This window comes from Babylonia areolata, chromosome 34 (assembly GCF_041734735.1).
Source record: "Babylonia areolata isolate BAREFJ2019XMU chromosome 34, ASM4173473v1, whole genome shotgun sequence".
Taxonomy (NCBI): Eukaryota; Metazoa; Mollusca; class Gastropoda; order Neogastropoda; family Buccinidae; genus Babylonia; species Babylonia areolata.
Window position 1 is genome coordinate 17,532,884 of NC_134909.1, and position 22,034 is coordinate 17,554,917.

Consider the following 22,034-nt stretch of genomic DNA (forward strand, 5'->3'; position numbering starts at 1 on the left):
CATTGGCAAATCATTTCTCTCTCTCTCTCTCTCTCTCTCTCACACACACACACACACACATGAGCAGACAAGTTGCTAACCTATATCATCAGGTAAAATCAAAGTCAAATCAATTAAAAAAAAAAAAAAAAAAAAAAAAAAAAATCAACTCAACAAAAAAGAAAAAACTCCACAAAACAAGACAAAATTCTTTATCAACAAAGGTAATGAATAAGCAAAATACATGCTTTTATTTTTTTTTCCACAAAAAGTGAACTCAACACACAAAGTGAACACCAAGACATGAACCTGACAGGGGGAACGAACCCAGGACCCTCCTGTCACAGACCAACGCCTCAACAGCAGAAGCAACCAACAAACTGAGGGATCAGCAGGCCCGCTTCACACCACGACCACCACACCCATAGCCCAGTTACCTTACAGGTCTAATTCTTTCCAGACGATGGGCCCCGGTCAAATACCTACTGTTTACAACCGTTTCAGTCATCCCCGATCAAATACCTACTGTTTACAACCGTTTCAGATCATCCCTGATCGAATGCCTACTGTTTACAACCGTTTCAGATCATCCCTGATCGAATGCCTACTGTTTACAACCGTTTCAGATCATCCCCGATCGAATATCTACTGCTTACAACCGTTTCAGATCGTCACTGATTCAACCCCTACTGTTTACAGCCGTTTCAGATCATCCCCGATCAAATACCTACTGTTTACAACCGTTTCAGATCATCCCTGATCGAATGCCTACTGTTTACAACCGTTTCAGATCATCCCGGATCAAATACCTACTGTTTACAACCGTTTCAGATCGTCACTGATTCAACCCCTACTGTTTACAACCGTTTCAGATCATCCTAGATCGAATACCTACTGTTTACAACCGTTTCAGATCATCACGGATTCAACCCCTACTGTTTACAACCGTTTCAGTCATCCCCGATCAAATACCTACTGTTTACAACCGTTTCAGATCATCCCTGATCGAATGCCTACTGTTTACAACCGTTTCAGATCATCCCGGATCAAATACCTACTGTTTACAACCGTTTCAGATCGTCACTGATTCAACCCCTACTGTTTACAACCGTTTCAGATCATCCTAGATCGAATACCTACTGTTTACAACCGTCTCAGATCATCCCCGATCAAATACCTGTTTCCAACCGTTTCAGATCATCCCCGATCGAATACCTACTGTTTACAACCGTTTCAGATCATCCCCGATTGAATCCTTACTGTTTACAACCGTTTCAGATCATCACCAATTGAACCCCTACTGTTTACAACCGTTTCAGATCCTCCCCGATCGAATACCAACTGTTTACAACTGTTTCAGATCCTCCCCGATAGAATACCAACTGTTAACAACCGTTTCAGATCCTCCCCGATCGAATACCTACTGTTTACAACTGTTTCAGATCCTCCCCGATCGAATACCAACTGTTTACAACTGTTTCAGATCATCCCCGATCAAATACCTACTGTTTACAACCGTTTCAGATCCTCCCCGATCGAATACCTACTGTTTACAACTGTTTCAGATCCTCCCCGATAGAATACCAACTGTTTACAACCGTTTCAGATCCTCCCCGATCGAATACCTACTGTTTACAACCGTTTCAGATCATCCCCAATCGAATACCTACTGTTTACAACTGTTTCAGATCGTTGCCGATCGAATACCTTACTGTTTACAACCGTTTCAGATTGTTGCCGATTGAATACCTTACTGTTTACAACTGTTTCAGATCATCCCCGATCAAATACCAACTGTTAATAACCGTTTCAGATCATCCCCGGTCAAGGCCCTACTGTTTAAAACCATTTCAGATCATTCCCAATAGAGGCCTTACTGTTTAAAATCATTTCAGATCATTCCCAACAGAGGCCTTACTGTTTAAAATCGTTTCAGGTCATTCCCAATAGAGGCCTTACTGTTTACAACCGTTTCAGGTCATTCCCAATAGAGGCCTTACTGTTTAAATCGTTTCAGGTCATTCCCAATAGAGGCCTTACTGTTTACAACCGTTTCAGGTCATTCCCAATAGAGGCCTTACTGTTTACAACCATTTCAGGTCATTCCCAATAGAGGCCCTACTGTTTACAACCATTTCAGATCATTCCCAATAGAGGCCCTACTGTTTAAAACCGTTTCAGATCATCCCAGGTCAAGGCCCTACTCTTTAAAATCGTTTCAGATCGTCCCTGAATGAACCCCTATTGTTTACAACTGTTTCAGACGAAGGAGCCCGATCAGGTCTTTATATGGTTTTGCATTTTTGGAGTGGCACCTAATCTGCATACTGACATTGCAAATTAAGAATATCTTTGCTGACCGTTTCACTCTCAACTGCCACCAATAAACGCAGTGTGTGCTGCTGTGTGATAAGCAACATGACTAAGCAACATGACTTAGCTCCCCCTGGGTGACAGCGGTCTGTGTGTGGGTGTGGGTGTGAAAGGCACCTGTGGAGGGGAACCTTGCCATGGCGTTAAATCCGCCGACAAAGTCGAGACTGTTTAACTCAATGGTCGGCACCGTCAGGGTCTTCTCCCGTAAGTCCAGCTGCTCACACAGCATCACCCACCCACACCTTGAGTCCTCCTTACAGCCCCGCCCCCCTTCTGCCTGAGAGCACAACTAAAAAGGGGTGTGGCCTATCTGTCTGTCACAGTCACCCACCCCTTGATTTGAAATCCCCTGGAGCCTGTCAGCTACCAGGGGTGTGGCATAACAAATCGTCGGTCACCCTCACACCTTTACCTCACCATCCCACCACCCCTTCTGCCTGTTGGCTACAGGAGGAAACTACGATGGGGTGTGGCCTACCAAATTGTCAGTTACCCAAACACCTTTACCTCGTCACCTCCCTCCCAAACTAACTGGGGGTGTGGCCTAATGTCTGTCACAGTCAGCCACACACCTTTACCTCACCACCACTCCCCTTCTGCCTGTCCACTACGAAAGAAAATCTACAAAGGGGTGTGGCCTAACAAACTGTCAATCACCCATACAACTTTACCTTGTCACCTCTCCCCTCCCTCCTGTCAGCTACAGGAGGAAACTAAAAAAGGGGTGTGGCCTAATAAACTGTCAGTCACCCATACACCTTTACCTCACCACCACTCCCCCTTCTGCCTGTCAGCTACAAGGGAAACTAAAAAGGGGTGTGGCTTAAACTGCTGCCTGTCACAATCACCCACACACCTTTACCTATCACCACTCCCCTTACACCTGTCAGCTACAGGGGTAAATAAAAAAAAGGGGTGTGGCCTAATCACCTGTCTGTCAGAGTACACACATTTTGATGTGTACTAATCAGTGGTAAATTATTTTGCACGTGCAAATAAATAAATAAATAAATAATTACACACACACACAAAAAAAAAGAAAAGAAAAAAAGAGTTGTTGCTGACTTACTCAGCATTATACACACACACACACACAAACACTCACGCACACCACACACACACACCACACACAACACACACACACAAACACACACACCACACACACACGCACATACACACAACACACACACACAACACACACACCACACACACACACACACACAAACACGCACACACACACACACAACACGCACACACACACAAGACACACACACACACACACAAGACACACACACATCACACACACACAAACACTCACGCACACCACACACACACACACACACACACACACCACACACACACACCACACACATCACACACACATCACACACACACCACACACAAACACACCACACACACACAAGACACACACACACACCACACACACACACCACACACAACACACACACACAAACACACACACAACACACACCACACAACACACATCCATTTGTTCTTTCCTGACTCGTCCTCCCCTTCTCTCAGCCCCCACCTTTCTCTCTCCCAGCACCCCCCTTTCATTACAGATTTGTTCCCCTCTGTCCATCTCTCCCTCTCTCTCTCTCTCCAATCATTTCTATCCCCCCCCCTCCTCAAACATCTCTGTAATCTCTCCCTCTCTCCCCAATCATCTCTGTCCATCTCCCTCCCTCCTGCTCCTTCAACAATCATCTCTGTCCATCTCTCCCTCCCTCTCTCCAATCACCTCTGTCCATCTCTCCCTCCCCTCACTCTCCAAGAACCTCTGTCCATCTCTCCCTCCCGCTCTCCAATCATCTCTCTGTCCATCTCCCTCTTTCCAATCATCTTTGTCTACCTCTACCCCCCCCCCCCCCCCCCCCCCCCCTCACTCTGGAATAATCTCTGTCCATCTCTCCAAATCATCTCTACCTTGTGCATGAAGCGAGTCACCACTCATTATTGTTTGTTAATCATCACCTCCACCCATCTTTTCCCTCCCCCGTTCCTCTCTCTCTCTCTCCCCCCCCCCCACAAACCATTCTTCGTCCACTCTCCAACCTCTTCCACCACCATCTCCGCCCCCTACTCTCCTCCTCAACACCTCCACCACCTTCCCTCCCCCCCCCAGCCTTCCCTCCCCCCGCCCCCCTCACCTCCATCTTGTTCTCCAGGATGATGCGGCTTTGCGATGCCTTGCCGATGGCCAGCTCGTTCTGGTACCTCTGCCAGGCAGCCTCCAGCAGGTGGCACTCCTTCAGCTTCAGGGCCCGGTACCTCCGCTTCCGCCGCTCCTCCCAGATGATCCCGGAGCTGAGGGGCACGACGCATTTACACGTGTGTGTGTGTGTGTGTGTGTGTCAGCATGCATCGATGCACAGCACAACATGTTGCCATGTGTTAGCGGGCACTGCTAGGTGTTAACGCATGTCATGACATGTCGACGCGTGTCATCGTTTGTCGGCATATTTCACGATACGTGTCGGCACACGTCACGACACGTGTCGACACATGTCGCGACATGTCAACACACATCATCATGTGTCAGCACATATCATGAAACACGTCACCTTTAGTCAGCACATATCCTGACACATGTCAACACACGTCAACTTCTACCGGCACATATCTTGACACTCTTCAACACATATCACGACACACGTCAACACACATCACCATGCACTGACACACATCATGACATGCGTCACATACCACTAAGTGTCAACACAAATCACCACATGTTAACAACACACATCATGTGCATGATTGTGATTAATGTATGTCAGGCTCACATCCACTTTGCTTTTCAGCATTTTATGTTTTCTATGTACCTATATTGATTGACAGTGCAATGTGTTATATGTCATGACCCCCTGTGTACGCCCCCACAGCGCAGCGTGCAGTGTGTAGTGACCTCTGTGACCACCATCCCCCCATACACAGCACAGGTTGTGTACCCACCCAACAGTGCAACGTGTAGTGTGTCGTCATGACTCCCTGTCACCCCCCACAGCACAACGTGTAGTGTGTCATCATGACTCCCTGATACCCTACCCCCACCCCACAGCACAACGTGTAGTGTGTCGTCATGACTCCCTGTTACCCTACCCCCACCCCCCAGCACAACATGTAGTGTGTCTTCATGACTCCCTGTTACCCCACCCCCACCCCCCAGCACAACGTGTAGTGTGTCGTCATGACTCCCTGTTACCCCCCACAGCGCAACGTGTAGTGTGTCATCATGACTCCCTGTTACCCCCCACAGCGCAACGTGTAGTGTGTCATCATGACTCCCTGTTACCCCACACAGCACAGCGTGTAGTGTGTTGTCATGACTCCCTGATACCCCCCACAGCACAATGTGTTGTGTTTCGTCATGACCCCCTGTTACCCCCAATAGCACAGCGTGTAGTGTGTCATCATGACTCCCTGTTACCCCCCCACAGTGCAACGTGTAGGGTGTTGTCATGACTCCCTGATACCCCCCACAGCACAGCGTGTAGTGTGTCGTCATGACCCCCTGTTACCCCAGACAGCACAATGTGTAGTGTGTCGTCATGACTCCCTGATACCCCCCACAGCGTAGCGTGTAGTGTGTCGTCATGACTCCCTGATACCCCCCACAGCACAATGTGTAGTGTGTCGTCATGACTCCCTGTTACCCCCAACAGCACAGTGTGTAGTGTGTCATCATCACCCCCTGTTACCCCCCACAGCACAATGTGTAGTGTGTCATCATGACCCCCTGCTACCCCCAACAGCACAGCCTGTAGTGTGTTGTCATGACTCCCTGTTACCCACCCGCACCCCCCCACAGCACAACGTGTAGTGTGGCGTCATGACCCCCTGTTACCTCCCCCCCCCACCCCTCCCACAGCACAACGTGTAGTGTGTCATCATGACTCCCTGATACCCCCCACAGCACAATGTGTAGTGTGTCGTCATGACCCCCTGTTATCCCCCACAGCACAATGTCTCGTGTGCACTAACCCCCCTGTGTACCCTCTCGACCCCAGTGCACTATGTCATGACCCCCTGTGTCCCCCCCCCCCCCCCCCCCACCCCTGACAGCACAGCGCGGAGTGAGTGGTGACCCCCCACCCTCGCACCCCAGCCACGCCGCGGCAAGCGTCAGGTACCTGGTGATGCCGAGGAAGGCGACCTCAGCGTTCTTGTAGTTGTTGACCAGGGACAGGCCGAAGCCCTGCAGCTGGAGGTTGATCTCCTGCTCCACCTGCTCCAGCTCTCCCGCCTGCACATCATCGTCGTCGTCGTCATCATCATCATCATCATCATTATCATCATGTTTGTTATATCAATATCCCTGAACACGGAGTATGGCTACCTACATGACAGGGTTAAAACAGTCATACACATAAAAGCCCACTCATATGCAAACGAGTGAAGGTGGGAGTTGCAGCCCACGATTGATGATGAAGAAGAAGAAGAAGAATTATTAATATCAATAAAAACAACAACAATAATAATAATATTAATGATGATAATAAGAACAATAATAATAAAGACAATATCAATAATAATGATGACAATAATAATGACAATATTATAGTAATAATAATAATAACAATAGTGACAACAATATTAATAATAATAATAATGATGATGATGATGATGATGATGATATCAACAATAATGCTAATGCTAATAATATTAACAATAGTGTAAATCAATATAGCACCTATTCTCCAAATCTGGCTCAAAGCCCTTCAAAATAAACAGTAAATACACACACACACACACACACACACACACACGCACAAACACATACACACACACACACACACAAACACACACACGCACCCATGCACACACACACAAGGAGGTGGGGCGGTGGTTTCTATATTACTTTTAAAATCGAAGTAGTGGGTTTTCAGTGAAGACCCGAATGAAGTGCAAGAACAAGAGTTCCCGCCACGCCCAGGGCTAAGTAGGTTCCAGACATGCATCGTCGTCTCTGTCACCGTCATCCTCATCTTCACTGTCATCACCAACACCGTCACTGTCGCCATCTTTGTCATCACCAACATCCTCCTCACCTTTGTCTTTTGTCATCCTCATCATCATCACCACCATCATCATCGTTTTCATTTTCACTTCACCACCACCATCATCGTCATTGTCACCTGAACACCTTTTGTGTGTATATACCCATGCAGATCAAACACACATGTTAAAGATCCTGTAATCCATGTCGGAGTGCCATGGGTTCAATGGACACAAGAAAATACCTGGCAAGCACACCCCCTCACCCCCCGACAAGGAAGTATGACTGCGGTGGTAAAAATGGTCATGCATTGGGATGCCTGAGTGAACATGGGAATCACAGCCGACTAAGAAGAAGAATTATTCCCTGCCTTTGACGGGTGCAATAGCCGAGTGGTTAAAGCGTTGGACTGTCAATCTGAGGGTCCCGGGTTCGAATCACGGTGATGGCGCCTGGTGGGTAAAGGGTGGAGATTTTTACGATCTCCCAGGTCAACATATGTGCAGACCTGCTAGTGCCTGAACCCCCTTCGTGTGTATACGGCAAGCAAAAGATCAAATATGCACGTTAAAGATCCTGTAATCCATGTCAGCGTTCGGTGGGTTATGGAAACCAGAACATACCCGGCATGCACACCCCCGAAAACAAACTATGGCTGCCTACATGGCGGGGTAAAAACGGTCATACACGTAAAAGCCCACTCATGTGCATACGAGTGAACGCAGAAGAAGAAGAATTATTCCCTGCCTCTATCAGAAAAGGAAACAAACCCAGAAACAAACCAACCAAAAGACAAAAAAACAAAAAAAGAAAAAAGAAAAAGAAAAAAGACCACAACAAAAACAAAACAAAAAAACAAAAAACAAAAACAGAACAGAAAAAAAAACCCAAATTACAGTGCGTTCTGTCCAGAGATTCCTTAAGAGTGAACGAAAACAACCCCCTTGATAAATAACAAAATCCAAATGAACAACAATAATCTCATGACAATAACAAACAGGCATCAATAGGCATCTGCAGGTTCATCGCTGATAAACTGAACATACAAACAAAAGGAATTTTAAAAGAACGATTAAAAGTAAACTTTAAAATACAAAAGGTAAAAAAAAAAAAAAAAAAATGTCTCTGTCACATCTTACCGCAGATATATCAAGGGTCTGAAACTGTATTTCATAATGCATGCAACACACACACACACACACACACACGCACACATAAGTGCATACACACATACATTCACACACACAAATACACAAACACACACACAAAAGCATCATGATGAAATGTTAGCATATTACTGTAAAAAACAAACAAACAATACAAACAACAAAAAAAGCACAGAAAAAAAGAGAAAAAAAGAGAAACAGACAGAGAGAGAGAGAGAGAAAAAAAAAAGAAAGACAAGACAGACACACAGAGAAAGAGAACCAGTTTGCGCAAACACACACACACACACACACACACACACACACACACACACACACAACCACAAACAAATTGAAGCAGAGACAAAACACAAAATCACTGAATGACCCAAGTGACAAGACAAGAACAGAATATGAGGGAGGAAGCTGGGGTAACGTTTCATGATTCAGGGGTCAGGGGTCAGAGGTCAGGGGCGAGGAGAAAGCTACCTCCACGAAGTTCGCAGCGACAACCAGCTCCTCAATGAAAGAGAAAAACATTGTAACACAGACTCACAGAGTGTACGCATACATGCCGGCAACACAGGGCCAAGAAGAAGACAGGGGGGGAAATGTGGGTCAAACAGGGTTCAGGGGTCAAGGGGAGAGGAGTCAAGTCACCTCCCGGATGTTGGCAGCGACGGCCAGATCTTCCTTGTAGATAAATACAATAGCACAGACTCATGGAGTATACCCATGCCAGCAACACAGGGACAAGAAGAAGACAGGGGGGGAAATGTGGGTCAAACAGGGTTCAGGGGTCAAGGGGAGAGGGGTCAAGTTACCTCCTGGATGTTGGCAGCGACGGCCAGATCTTCCTTGTAGATAAATACTATAGCACAGACTCATGGAGTATACCCATGCCAGCAACACAGGGACAAGAAGAAGACACTGGGGTGGGGTGGGGTCGGGGGGGGGGGGGGGGGGGGAAGCGGGTCAGTCAGGGGTCAGGGGTAAAGGGGTGAGGGGTCAGTCACCTCCAAGACATTGGCGACGACAGCCAGATCCACCATGAAGAGAAAAACGCAGTAACTCAGACTCACGGAGTGTACGCATACATGCGAACGACACAGGGACAAGAAGACACAGTGGGAAAGTGGGTCAGTCTGGGGTCGGGGGGTCAAGGGGCGAGGGGTGAAGGTTTAGTTACCTCCTGGGCATTGGCAGCAACAACCATGATCCTCCATGAAGAGAAAAACACTAATACAGACTTACAGTGTTGACATGCGAGCGATACACGGACAAGAAGACACAGGGGCAATGTGGGTCAGTCAGGGGTCAGGTGTGAGGGGGCGAGAGGTGAGGGATCAGTTACTTCCCAGGCGTTGGCAGTGACGGCTAGATCTTCCGTGAAGAGTAATACAGTAACATAGACTCTGAGTATACGCATGCTAGCAACACAGGGACAATTACAAGGCATGAAGGAAAGTGGGTCAGTCAGGGGTCAAGGGTCAAGGAGTGAGGGGTCAGTTACCTCCCAGACACTGGCAGCGACGGCCAGATCTTCCGTGAAGATGTATGCAATAACACAGACTCACAGTGTATATGCATGCTAGCAACACAGGGACAATTAACAAGACATGGGGGAATGTGGGTCAGTCAGGGGTCAGGGGTCAAGGGGTAAGGGGTCAGTCACCTCCAAGACATTGGCAACGACAGTCAGATCTTCTGTGATGAGAAACACACCAACACAGACTAACAGACTGTACACATACTAGCGAAACAGGGAGAATTACAAGACACAAGGGAAAGTGGGTCAGTCAGGGTTCAGGGGTCAAGAAGCGAAAGGTCAGTTACCTTCCAGACACTGGCAATGACAGCCAGATCCTCCATGAAGAGAAAAACACAAGAACACAGACTCACATAGTATATGCATGCTAGCGAAACCGGGACAATTACAAAACACGACGGAAAGTGGGTCAGTCAGGGGTCAAGGGGTGAAGGGGTCAGGGGGTCAGTTACCTCCTGGGCGTTGGCAGCAACAGCCAGATCCTCGGTGAAGAGCAGCATGCGTTGCAGTCCGTCCAGGAAGGAGACCCAGTACACCTTGACCTCCTCCTCCGCAAAGAACTCGTCCATTCCGTCCTGCTCACACACACACACAGTGGTGTATATATAATATATACATCAACATACATACATATATGTACTTATACACAGAGACACACACACAGATTATATACATATATATATATATATAAATATATATATATAACATTTTTTATATTACATATCAACATACACATACATACACAAACGTAATATATATATATATATATATACAGAGAGAGAGAGAGAGAGAGAGAGAGAGAGAGACAGAGATAGACAGACAAGACAGATAGATAGAGAGATAGGTAGATAGACAGAGACAGACAGACAGACAGAGACAGAGACACACACACACATACATACAGCAACGTGCACACATACATATACGCACATTAATATACACACACACACACATATTCATATACACACACACACATACATAACACACACACACACACACACCCCGCTCTACCTGAATGAGGTCGTTCTTGACGTCCTTCTTCTTCCCACAGGTCCACGCCAGCTCCCTCTTGCCCAGTGGGTTGTCCCACGTGTAGGTGATCGCCTCCCCTGCTTTCAGCGTCACCATCCTCCTCTGCTGTTCTCCGCTGCCACAGCCACACACACATAGAACACTCTCCGTACATAGAACACTCTCTGTACGTAGAACTCTCTCTGTACGTAGAACATTTTCTGCTGCCACAGCCACACACACATAGAACACTCTCCGTACGTAGAACACTCTCTGTACGTAGAACATTTTCTGCTGCCACAGCCACACACACATAGAACACTCTCCATACGTAGAACTCTCTCTGTACGTAGAACATTCTCTACTGCCACAGCCACACACACACAGAACACTCTCCGTACGTAGAACACTCTCTGTACGTAGAACACGCTCTGTACGTAGAACATTCTCCGCTGCCACAGCCACACACACATAGAACACTCTCCGTACGTAGAACACTCTCTGTACGTAGAACATTCTCCGCTGCCACAGCCACACACACATAGAACACTCTCTGTACGTAGAACATTCTCCGCTGCCACAGCCACACACACATAGAACACTCTCTGTACGTAGAACATTCTCCGCTGCCACAGCCACACACACATAGAAAACTCTCTCTGTACGTAGAACATTCTCCGCTGCCACAGCCACATAGAACACTCTCTGTACGTAGAACATTCTCCGCTGCCACAGCCACACACACATAGAACACTCTCTGTACGTAGAACACTCTCTGTAGGTAGAACACTTTCTGCTGCCACAGCCACACACACACAGAACACTCTCTGTACGTAGAACATTCTCTACTGCCACAGCCACACACACATAGAACACTCTCCGTACGTAGAACACTCTCTGTACGTAGAACATTTTCTGCTGCCACAGCCACAAACACACAGAACACTCTCTGTACGTAGAACATTCTCTACTGCCACAGCCACACACACATAGAACACTCTCTGTACGTAGAACATTCTCTACTGCCACAGCCACACACACATAGAACACTCTCTGTACGTAGAACATTCTCTACTGCCACAGCCACACACACATAGAACACTCTCTGTACGTAGAACATTCTCTACTGCCACAGCCACACACACAAAGAACACTCTCCGTACATAGAACACTCTGTATACAGAACATTCTCTGCTGCCACAGCCACACACACATAGAACACTCTCTGTACGTACAACACTCTCTGTACGTAGAACACTCTGTATATAGAACATTCTCTGCTGCCACAGCCACACACATGGAACACTCTCCGTACGTAGAACACTCTCTGTACGTAGAACACTCTGTATATAGAACATTCTCTGCTGTCACAGCCACACACACACACATAGAACACTCTCCGTACATAGAACACTCTCTGTACGTAGAACACTCTGTATATAGAACATTCTCTGCTGCCACAGCCACACACACACACATAGAACACTCTCCGTACATAGAACACTCTCTGTACGTAGAACACTCTGTATATAGAACATTCTCTGCTGCCACAGCCATACACACATAGAACAATCTCTGTATGTAGAACACTCTCTGTACGTAGAACACTCTGTATATAGAACATTCTCTGTGTACTGACCTCTGGCTAAAGGTGAGGGTGGAGGAATGTGTAGGGGGGTGGGGGGGGGGGTGATGGGGGGTGTACTGACCTCTGGTAAAAGGTGAGGGCAGAGGTGAGTGTATGCGGGGGAGTGCGGGGCAGGGGGGGGGGGGTGTAGTGACCTCTGGCTAAAGGTGAGGGTGGAGGAATGTGTGTGGGAGGGGCAGGGGGGCGGGGGGGCGTGGGGGGAGGTGTACTGACCTCTGGTTAAAGGTGAGGGTGGAGGAATGTGTGTGGGAGGGGCAGGAGGTGGTGCGGGGGCGTGGGGGGGGGGTGTACTGACCTCTGGTTAAAGGTGAGGGTGGAGGAATGTGTAGCGTTGATGACGATGACCGTGGCCAGCCCTGCGCGGTACGTCCTCAGCGTGGTGATCATGGACGATTCAGACACCTGGCAGTCTGCGTTGATGCCTCCGAACTGCGTGCGTGCACACACACACACACACACCACACACACACCACACACACACATACACACACATCACCCACAAATTATGCACCCACACACACATCACACCACACACACACATACAAACACACACACACACATCACCCACACATTATGCGCACGCACACGCACACGCACGCACACACATGTACACACACACACACACACAATCGCCCACACATCATGCACACACACACACCACACACAATTTACCCAACACATCATGCACACACTCACACATCACACATATTATAGTAACAATACTGTACATCTATATAGCGACCCTTTCTCACAAAGAGCTCAGGGCGCTTTACATGAAAGAAAAATATATATATTACCCACATTACCCACACATCACCCACATACATCATGCACAAACGCATCATCCACATACATACATCACACACCACACAAACACATTACCCACACACATACATCACACACACACACACACATCACACCCAACACACACACATACACATCACCCACACACCCACCCACAGCACATTGTTCACATCTTCAAACAAATCAAACCACTACTTCACTGCACACAAAGCAGGTAATCATACACACATACATATTTTCTTTTCTTCTTCTTCTGCGTTCACTCGTATGCACACAAGTGGGCTTTTACGTGTATGACCGTTTTTACCCCGCCATGTAGGCAGCCATACTCCGTTTTCGGGGGGGTGCATGCTGGGTATGTTCTTGTTTCCATAACCCACCGAACGCTGACATGGATTACAGGATCTTTAACGTGCGAATTTGATCTTCTGCTTGCATATACACACGAAGGGGGTTCAGGCACTAGCAGGTCTGCACATATGCTGACCTGGGAGATCGTAAAAATCTCCACCCTTTACCCACCAGGCGCCGTCACCGTGATTCGAACCCGGGACCCTCAGATTGACAGTCCAACGCTTTAACCACTCGGCTATTGCGCCCGTAATATTTTCTTTTCAAAAAAATCAAACCACTACATATGGCGCGTTTCTCAACATAACGGCTGACCAGTTTAAACCTTTTCACACACACACACACACACAAACACACACACACGCAAGAGCATGGACACACACACATACAACACATACACACACACACACAGTCAAACACACCCACCCACCCACCCACCCACCCACTCTCCGACACATCCACACACCTCATTGTCCAGCCTCAGCAGGGTGGTGTGTGCCTTGTTGATCAGGAAATCGCCCGTGCACTGCGTAGTGTCCTTCACCTTGGCCTTGACCTTCACGTCTTTGCCGCTGGCCTGGGGCCAGAAGGGCTGGCACTGACAGGGGAGACAACCGTGGTCATTAGTTGGATTTGTCAGACAACCATCGTAAGTTTAAGGTTGGTTCTGTGACCCATTAAAGGTTTGGATTTGTATTTGTATTTGTATTTGTATTGCTTTTTATCACAACAGATTTCTCTGTGTGAAATTCGGGCTGCTCTCCCTAGGGAGACCGCGTCGCTATACTACAGCACCACCCATTTTTTTGTATTTTTTCCTGGGTGCAGTTTTATTTGTTTTTTCCTATTGAAGTGGATTTTTCTCCAGAATTTTGCCAGGAACAACCCTTTTGTTGCCGTGGGTTCTTTTACATGCGCGAAGTGCATGCTGCACACGGGACCTCAGTTTATCGTCTCATCCGAATGACTAGCGCCTAGACCACCATTCAAGGTCTAGTGGAGGGGGGAGAAATATCGGCGGCTGAGCCGTGATTCGAACCAATGCGCTCAGATTTTCTCGCTTCCTAATTGGACGCGTTACCTCTAGGCCATCACTCCACATTTTTCAGACAATCATCTTAAGTTAAAGGTTGGTTCTGTGACCCATTAAAGGTTTGGATTTTTCAGACAATCCTTATAAGTTAAGGTTGGTTCTATGACCCATTATAGGTTTGGATTTTTCAGACAATCCTTATAAGTTAAGGTTGGTTCTATGACCCATTAAAGGTTTGGATTTTCAGACAATCATCATAAGTTAAAGGTTGGTTCTGTGACCCATTAAAGGTTTGGATTTTCAGACAATCATCATAAGTTAAAGGTTGGTTCTGTGACCCATTAAAGGTTTGGATTTTCAATCATCATAAGTTAAAGGTTGGTTCTGTGACCCATTAAAGGTTTGGATTTTCAGACAATCATCATAAGTTAAAGGTTTAAAGGTTTGGATTTTCAGACAATCATCATAAGTTACAGGTTGGTTCTGTGACCCATTAAAAGTTTGGATTTGTCTGACAATCATCAAAAGTTAAAGGCTGGTTCTATGACCAGTTAAAGGTTTGGATTTGTCAGACAATAATCGTCAGTTAAAGGTTGGTTCTGTGATCCATTAAAGGTTTGGATTTGTCAGACAATCATCATAAGTTTAAGGTTTATCGACAAGACAATCAGACATAGAGATATAAACTGACAGTGACAGACAGACAGACAGACAGACAGACAGCGGCAGGGTTACCAACCTGTCCAGGCTCAATCTCCACCCAGTTTTCTCGGTCACTCTCCGTCACAAGAATGCTGTCCTGTCACCACACACACACACACACACACACACACATACACCACACACACACACACGCGCGCGCGCGCACACCACACACACACACACACCAGGCAGACAACAATGAAGGGAAGTAACTCTCTATAAACAAGGTACGCAACTTCGATTCAATCCTGCCTACGTGTGCTTGTGTGTGCTTGTGTGTGTGCATGTATGTGTGTGTGTGTGTGTGTGTGTGTGTGTGTGTGTGAGTGTGTGTGCACATGCATATATATATGGGTGTGTTTACATGTCAGTGTGTGCACATACTTATTGCATGTCATACTTGAATGCAAGTTTTAATTCACACACACACACACACATACACACACACACACACACGCACGCACGCACGCACGCACACACACACACACACACACACAAACTTCTACTGTAAACGCCGCAATCTCCCTGTCTGAGAAGTGAGAGCATCAACCAGCGTTGTATAATTATTATCATTATCATCATTACTATCATCTTTATTATCATCATTATCATTTTACTATCATCATTATGATTCTTATCATTGCTACTATCATCATTATTATCATTACTACTACTATCATCATCAGAGTTTGACTGACAGAGAGACAGACAGTTTGACAGACAGAGACATACAGAGAGATATGATTATTATCATTATTACTATTATCATTATTATTATTATTATCATTACTACTACTACTATCCTCATCATAGTTGGACTGACAGACAGACAGACAGCCAGCCAGACAGACAGAGAGACAGACAGAGAGACAAGATTATCATCATCATTATTATTACTACTATTATCATTACCATTACTACTGCTATCATTTTTAGAGTGACCGACAGTGTAACAAGAGAGACAGACAGACAGACAGACAGACGGACGGACACAGTGACTGACCATAGCAGTGTTGAGGAACATGTAGAAGGGGGTGAAGGTGGCGATCTTGGTCAGTCCGGAACTGGACAGCTGGATGGACACTCCCACCTGTCCGCACACACAGGTGTACACATCGATCAATCACACAGGTGTACACATCAATCACACAGTCACACACACACACACACACAGGTGTACACATCATCAATCACACAGGTGTACACACATCAATCATGCAGGTGTACACATCAATCACACAGTTCCTTCCTTCCTTCCTTCCGTAAAGTGATCACAGTCAATACCTGACTATTCTATCACTGTTACACACACACACACACACACACACACACACACACACAGAGGTGTACACATCAATGCACAGTTACACACACACACAGGTATACACATCAACACATAGTTACACACACACACAGACATGCACGCGCACAAACACACACAGAGGTATACGCATTAACACAAAGTCATACATGCACACACAGAGAGGTGTACACATCAACACACAGAGATACAGTGATACTTCATTTCTCTTACTGAGATAATAAACTTGTTCTGATTTTGAGAGTGAATTCCCCCCCCCACCCCCCACAAACTGAGATCAGATTAAAAAACCCATTGCATTCACATTGAGCATAGAATGAAAAAGTGTGTGCGAGTGTGTGTGTGTGTGTGTGTGTGCGTAGACCTCTGTGTGTGTGTGTGTGTGTGTGTGTGTGTGTGTGTGTGTGTGTGTGTGTGTGTGTTCACAGGTTTTCTCAAAGACAATGCAATACACATAAGTCACTGTACAAAACCCGTTTTTGATAAAATTTTCACATCTTCTATAAACTAACAAAACAAAACAAACAAACAAACAAAAAAATACAACAGTAAAAAAAACTAAAGTCCCATAAAGACAAGAGATTACACATTTACACACACACACATGCATACACACACACACACACACACAAACACACACTCCCCCCACTCCCCCCCCCCACCCCCACACAAAGTTAAAAACTCAACAACCCACCCTACACACACACACAAACTCCCCAAACCCACCCCCCAATGCCCCAAACACACACACACAGTGTTAAAAACTCCACACAACACACACACACACACACAAACACACACTCACACAAACACACACAAACACACACAGAGCGTTAAAAAAAACTCCACACACCCTAAGCGTTAGGAACAACAAATCCTCAAAGTCGTCAGCTTGCAAAGACAGACAACTCCACACAAAACAATGGCTGCCTTCTCCACAACAGTCCGGCGTTAGTAACTCAGCAGAACTTCCACCTTCTACCCCCTTTACAAAAACACTCGGGGAGATAAATTAAAATTTCAAAAAAACAACAACAACAACAAAACAAACAAACCACCACCAACAAGTTACAGATTCAGATTCAGATGGTTTCTTCATTTTAGACCTAGGCCCCTCACATGAAGGGGAAAGTGAACAGACAATAATCATATCATTTAAGACATAAGGATCAAAACAATGCAGCTATGGATATATCAGGTTTAATCAGGAACATTAAGAAGTGAGAATTTCCCTGTATCTAAAATGCTTTGTAGAAAAAAAAAAAAAACAGAGACAAATTTCGCACAACATCATGGTCAGTACAAGACAACAACAGAACCAATTTGAAGAGGCAAGGCTGTCGATAGTGTCTGGGTCGAACAAAAGTTTCTCTAATTTCTTTCAGTACTTCACAACAAAGAACAAAATGAACTTCATCTTCTTTTGAACGTTTACACATAGGACAAATCAAATCAGATTCTTTCTTCTTCTTCTTCTGCGTTCGTGGGCTGCAACTCCCACGTTCACTCGTATATACGCGAGTGGGCTTTTACGTGTATGACCGTTTTTATCCCGCCATGTAGGCAGCCATACTCCGTTTTTCGGGGATGTGCATGCTGGGTATGTTCTTGTTTCCATAACCCACCGAACGCTGACATGGATTACAGGATCTTTAACGTGCGTATTTGATCTTCTGCTTGCGTATACACACGAAGGGGGTTCAGGCACTGGCAGGTCTGCACATATGTTGACCTGGGAGATCGTAAAAATCTCCACCCTTTACCCACCAGGCGCCGTCACCGTGATTCGAACCCAGGACCCTCAGATTGACAGTCCAACGCTTTAACCACTCGGCTATTGCGCCCGTCAGATTCTTTCACTTTTTTGTATCTATACCTATGTACAGCCAAATCAGAAATACCCCAACAAGTTACAGAAATACAGAGAGAGAGAGAGATTCAGATTCAGATTATTTATTCATCAATCGGCCTAGGCCCCTTATGAAGGGGGTAAGTGACAATATAAGTAATAACAAACAAAATGAAAATATATAACCAACCATAATAAGTACACATATTACATAAACGCCGCAATGAGGTACAGCATCTTAAGATGTCACGATATCCCGAAATTTAAATGCCTGGTGTAAAAACAGTGCCAGATTCCATATATCAGCAAGTCTCGTGAGAGAGAGAGAGAGAGAGAGAGAGATCGAAACTGAATGTTATTATTATTATTATTATTATTGAAGGAAAAAGAATAAGCAAAAAGTGATTTTTTTCTTTTTTTTTTATCCTACCCTCACCTATCCTCATAACAAAGAACAAATTAGTCACACTCACTCACTCACTCACTCACACACACACACACACACACACACACACACAGCAAGCAAAACTGAATTTTCTTTATCACCGAAGGAAAAGGAATTTATAAGCACAAAATTACCTTTTTTTTCTTTTTTTTTTTTTTGAAATTATTATTCAAAAATGAGTTGGTGTGTGTGTGTGTGTGTGTGTGTGTGTGTTTATATCTTTTATCCTACCCTCACAATAAAGAATAAATTAGTAACAGAGAGAGAGAGAGAGAGAGACCCCCAGCTACTGGTATTGCATCACTCTTTGTTTGACAAAAATTAACCACACCACTAACAAACGATACTGGGTATTAGCTGCACTTCAAAAATCTCAAAAAAGACCTCATGTCTCTAGGACTCGGCAGGCCAGGGGTTAAAAACAACTGCTGTCTTTGCAATGCAAACAGTTCAGTGATCAGTGGAATAAACAGCATAAGCAAAAGAATTGCAGCGCACACTCACATGGAGAAGTTCACACACACACAGCCATGGAGGAGAAGTTCACACACACACACACACACACACACACACAGAGCCATGGAGGAGAAGTTCACACACACACACAGACACACACACACAGAGCCATGGAGGAGAAGTTCACACACACACACACACACACAGAGAGAGAGAGCTATGGAGGAGAAGTTCACACACACACACACACACACACACACAAACACACACACACACACAGAGCTATGGAGGAGAAGTTCACACACACACACACACACACACACACACACACACACACACACACAGAGGTCAGCAGTGTTGTCATTTCAGCAAGCAAACTTCAGCTGCTGTTGTCATGGTATAAACTGCAGGGACTGGTGGCGAAAAACACACTGCCTGGGCTTGTGTACCTCTCTCTCTCTTTCACACACACTTACACACACATACACACACACACACACATACATGCACACACACACACACACACGCACACTCACACACACACACACACAATCATGCCTGCACATTCACATTCACACACACACACACACACGTGCACAAAACATTCACACACACATACAAATGCATGCACACTTATATACACACACGCACCTACACACACACACACACACACACATACACACAGTCAGTGCAAAGCAAGCAAACTGGCTCATTTTGCAAACACAGCAAAAAGCTGATCTTAAAAGCACACACACAAATCTATTTAGAGAGAAATACATCCGTACTGAGAGACAGAGAGAGAGAGAGAGAGAGACAGAAAGCGTACATGTAGACATGAGTGTGTGTCTTTGTGCATGAGAGAGATGTATATAGAGACCTCTTCTCCCTTCCCCTCTGACACGGCACACACCACGGGTGTGTGCTGATTATCTGGTTGCGGTTTTCCGCAATTTATCTTTATTCTTATCTTATCTGTCTATTATAATCAATGTGCGGCTATGCTTATAATTATATTCAAATAATTTTTCTTAATTCTTTCTGTTTTTACATTAAGAATACCAGTTATTACCTGCAGTGTGTGGATGTATGTATGAAACGGTGTATGTGATATTTTTTACATATGTATCTTCGTAATATTTGTAAAAGCTGTTGTTGACTTTTACAGTTATGGTCCCCATGTTGTTTACTTGTCTATGTTGTGATAATGCACCTGACCAAATTTCTCCAGTTGGAGATAATAAAATTATTCTTATCTTATCTTAACTCATTCCGGACGAATAGTTTTCTCCCTTGCTTTCCCCTGCAGACAACCTATTTGTTAGGGTTAGGAAAAAAATTACAAAAAATACAAAACACAAAGTAACTGAATGAAACTCGCTGTACTTGACCCACTAACCCCTCTCTTCACATCGTGTGTACGCCCACCCCCCTCCCTCTCTTCACAGCCCTCAGAAGCTGAGTCATGGTCAGTACCTTCTTGCTGGTAGCTTTCTTCACAGCAGATACATTATTCATCGTCTTCATCATCCTCGTTGATGTCGAAACCTTCAGTTTGAAGTATTTCAATCACTTCAGCAGCAGTAAAAATCTGCTGCCGTGATCTAGTTTGCTTAAAAAGTTTCCACTTGTATCGCCTGCTATGCCATTTTCGATATGTATGCAGATTAGCTTGTCATGTGGGGTACCAAGGTCAATGGCTGGCCAGCGAGTGTATAAGTATGGAACCTCACGAAGAAACTTTCCATTCGACCCTTGACACGTTCGCAAAGCCCGGTGTAGCTGCAATTTTTATGCTTTCCCATGAGGAAAGCGTGGAAAATTTTTCAACTGTCGAAACCGCTATAGCGTTCCATCGTCCGGAGTGAGTTAAATCACTAATCACCAACAGTTTGATGTTAGTAACTCAAGGACACCAAGAAAAAATAAATAAATAAATAAATAAAAGAAAAAAAAATCATATATGCACTATCACTAATGTCACATAACTCATACTGTTGTCATTGTAACTCACACCTTGCACCTTTGTCCTGCAACGTCCATCTGACTTCCTCTTCTGCGTTCGTGAGCTTCAACTCCCACGTTCACTCATATATACACGAGTGGGCTTTTTATGTGTATGACCGTAGGCAGCCATACTCTGCTTTTGGGGGTGTGCATGCTGGGTATGTTCTTGTTTCCATAACCTACCGAACGCTGACATGGATTACAGGATCTTTAACGTGCGTATTTGATCTTATGCTTGCATATACACACGAAGGGGGTTCAGGCACTAGCAGGTCTGCACATATGTTGACCTGGGAGATCGTAAAAATCTCCACCCTTTACGCACCAGGCGCCGTCAC

General features: G+C 45.5%; 1 protein-coding gene across 1 annotated transcript in view; it reads right to left on the minus strand.

Moving 5' to 3' along the window:
• Positions 1 to 22,034, minus strand: part of LOC143277558 (intermembrane lipid transfer protein VPS13A-like) — a 240,807-nt gene that overhangs the window by 24,253 nt on the left and 194,520 nt on the right. The window contains exons 63-70 of the mRNA XM_076582437.1: positions 16,625 to 16,711; positions 15,659 to 15,718; positions 14,353 to 14,484; positions 13,027 to 13,160; positions 11,084 to 11,219; positions 10,525 to 10,647; positions 6,513 to 6,625; positions 4,530 to 4,686 (exon numbers count right to left, since the gene is read on the minus strand). Of these exons, the coding sequence (XP_076438552.1) occupies positions 4,530 to 4,686; positions 6,513 to 6,625; positions 10,525 to 10,647; positions 11,084 to 11,219; positions 13,027 to 13,160; positions 14,353 to 14,484; positions 15,659 to 15,718; positions 16,625 to 16,711 (942 nt within the window). The remainder of the gene's footprint in view (positions 1 to 4,529; positions 4,687 to 6,512; positions 6,626 to 10,524; positions 10,648 to 11,083; positions 11,220 to 13,026; positions 13,161 to 14,352; positions 14,485 to 15,658; positions 15,719 to 16,624; positions 16,712 to 22,034) is intronic.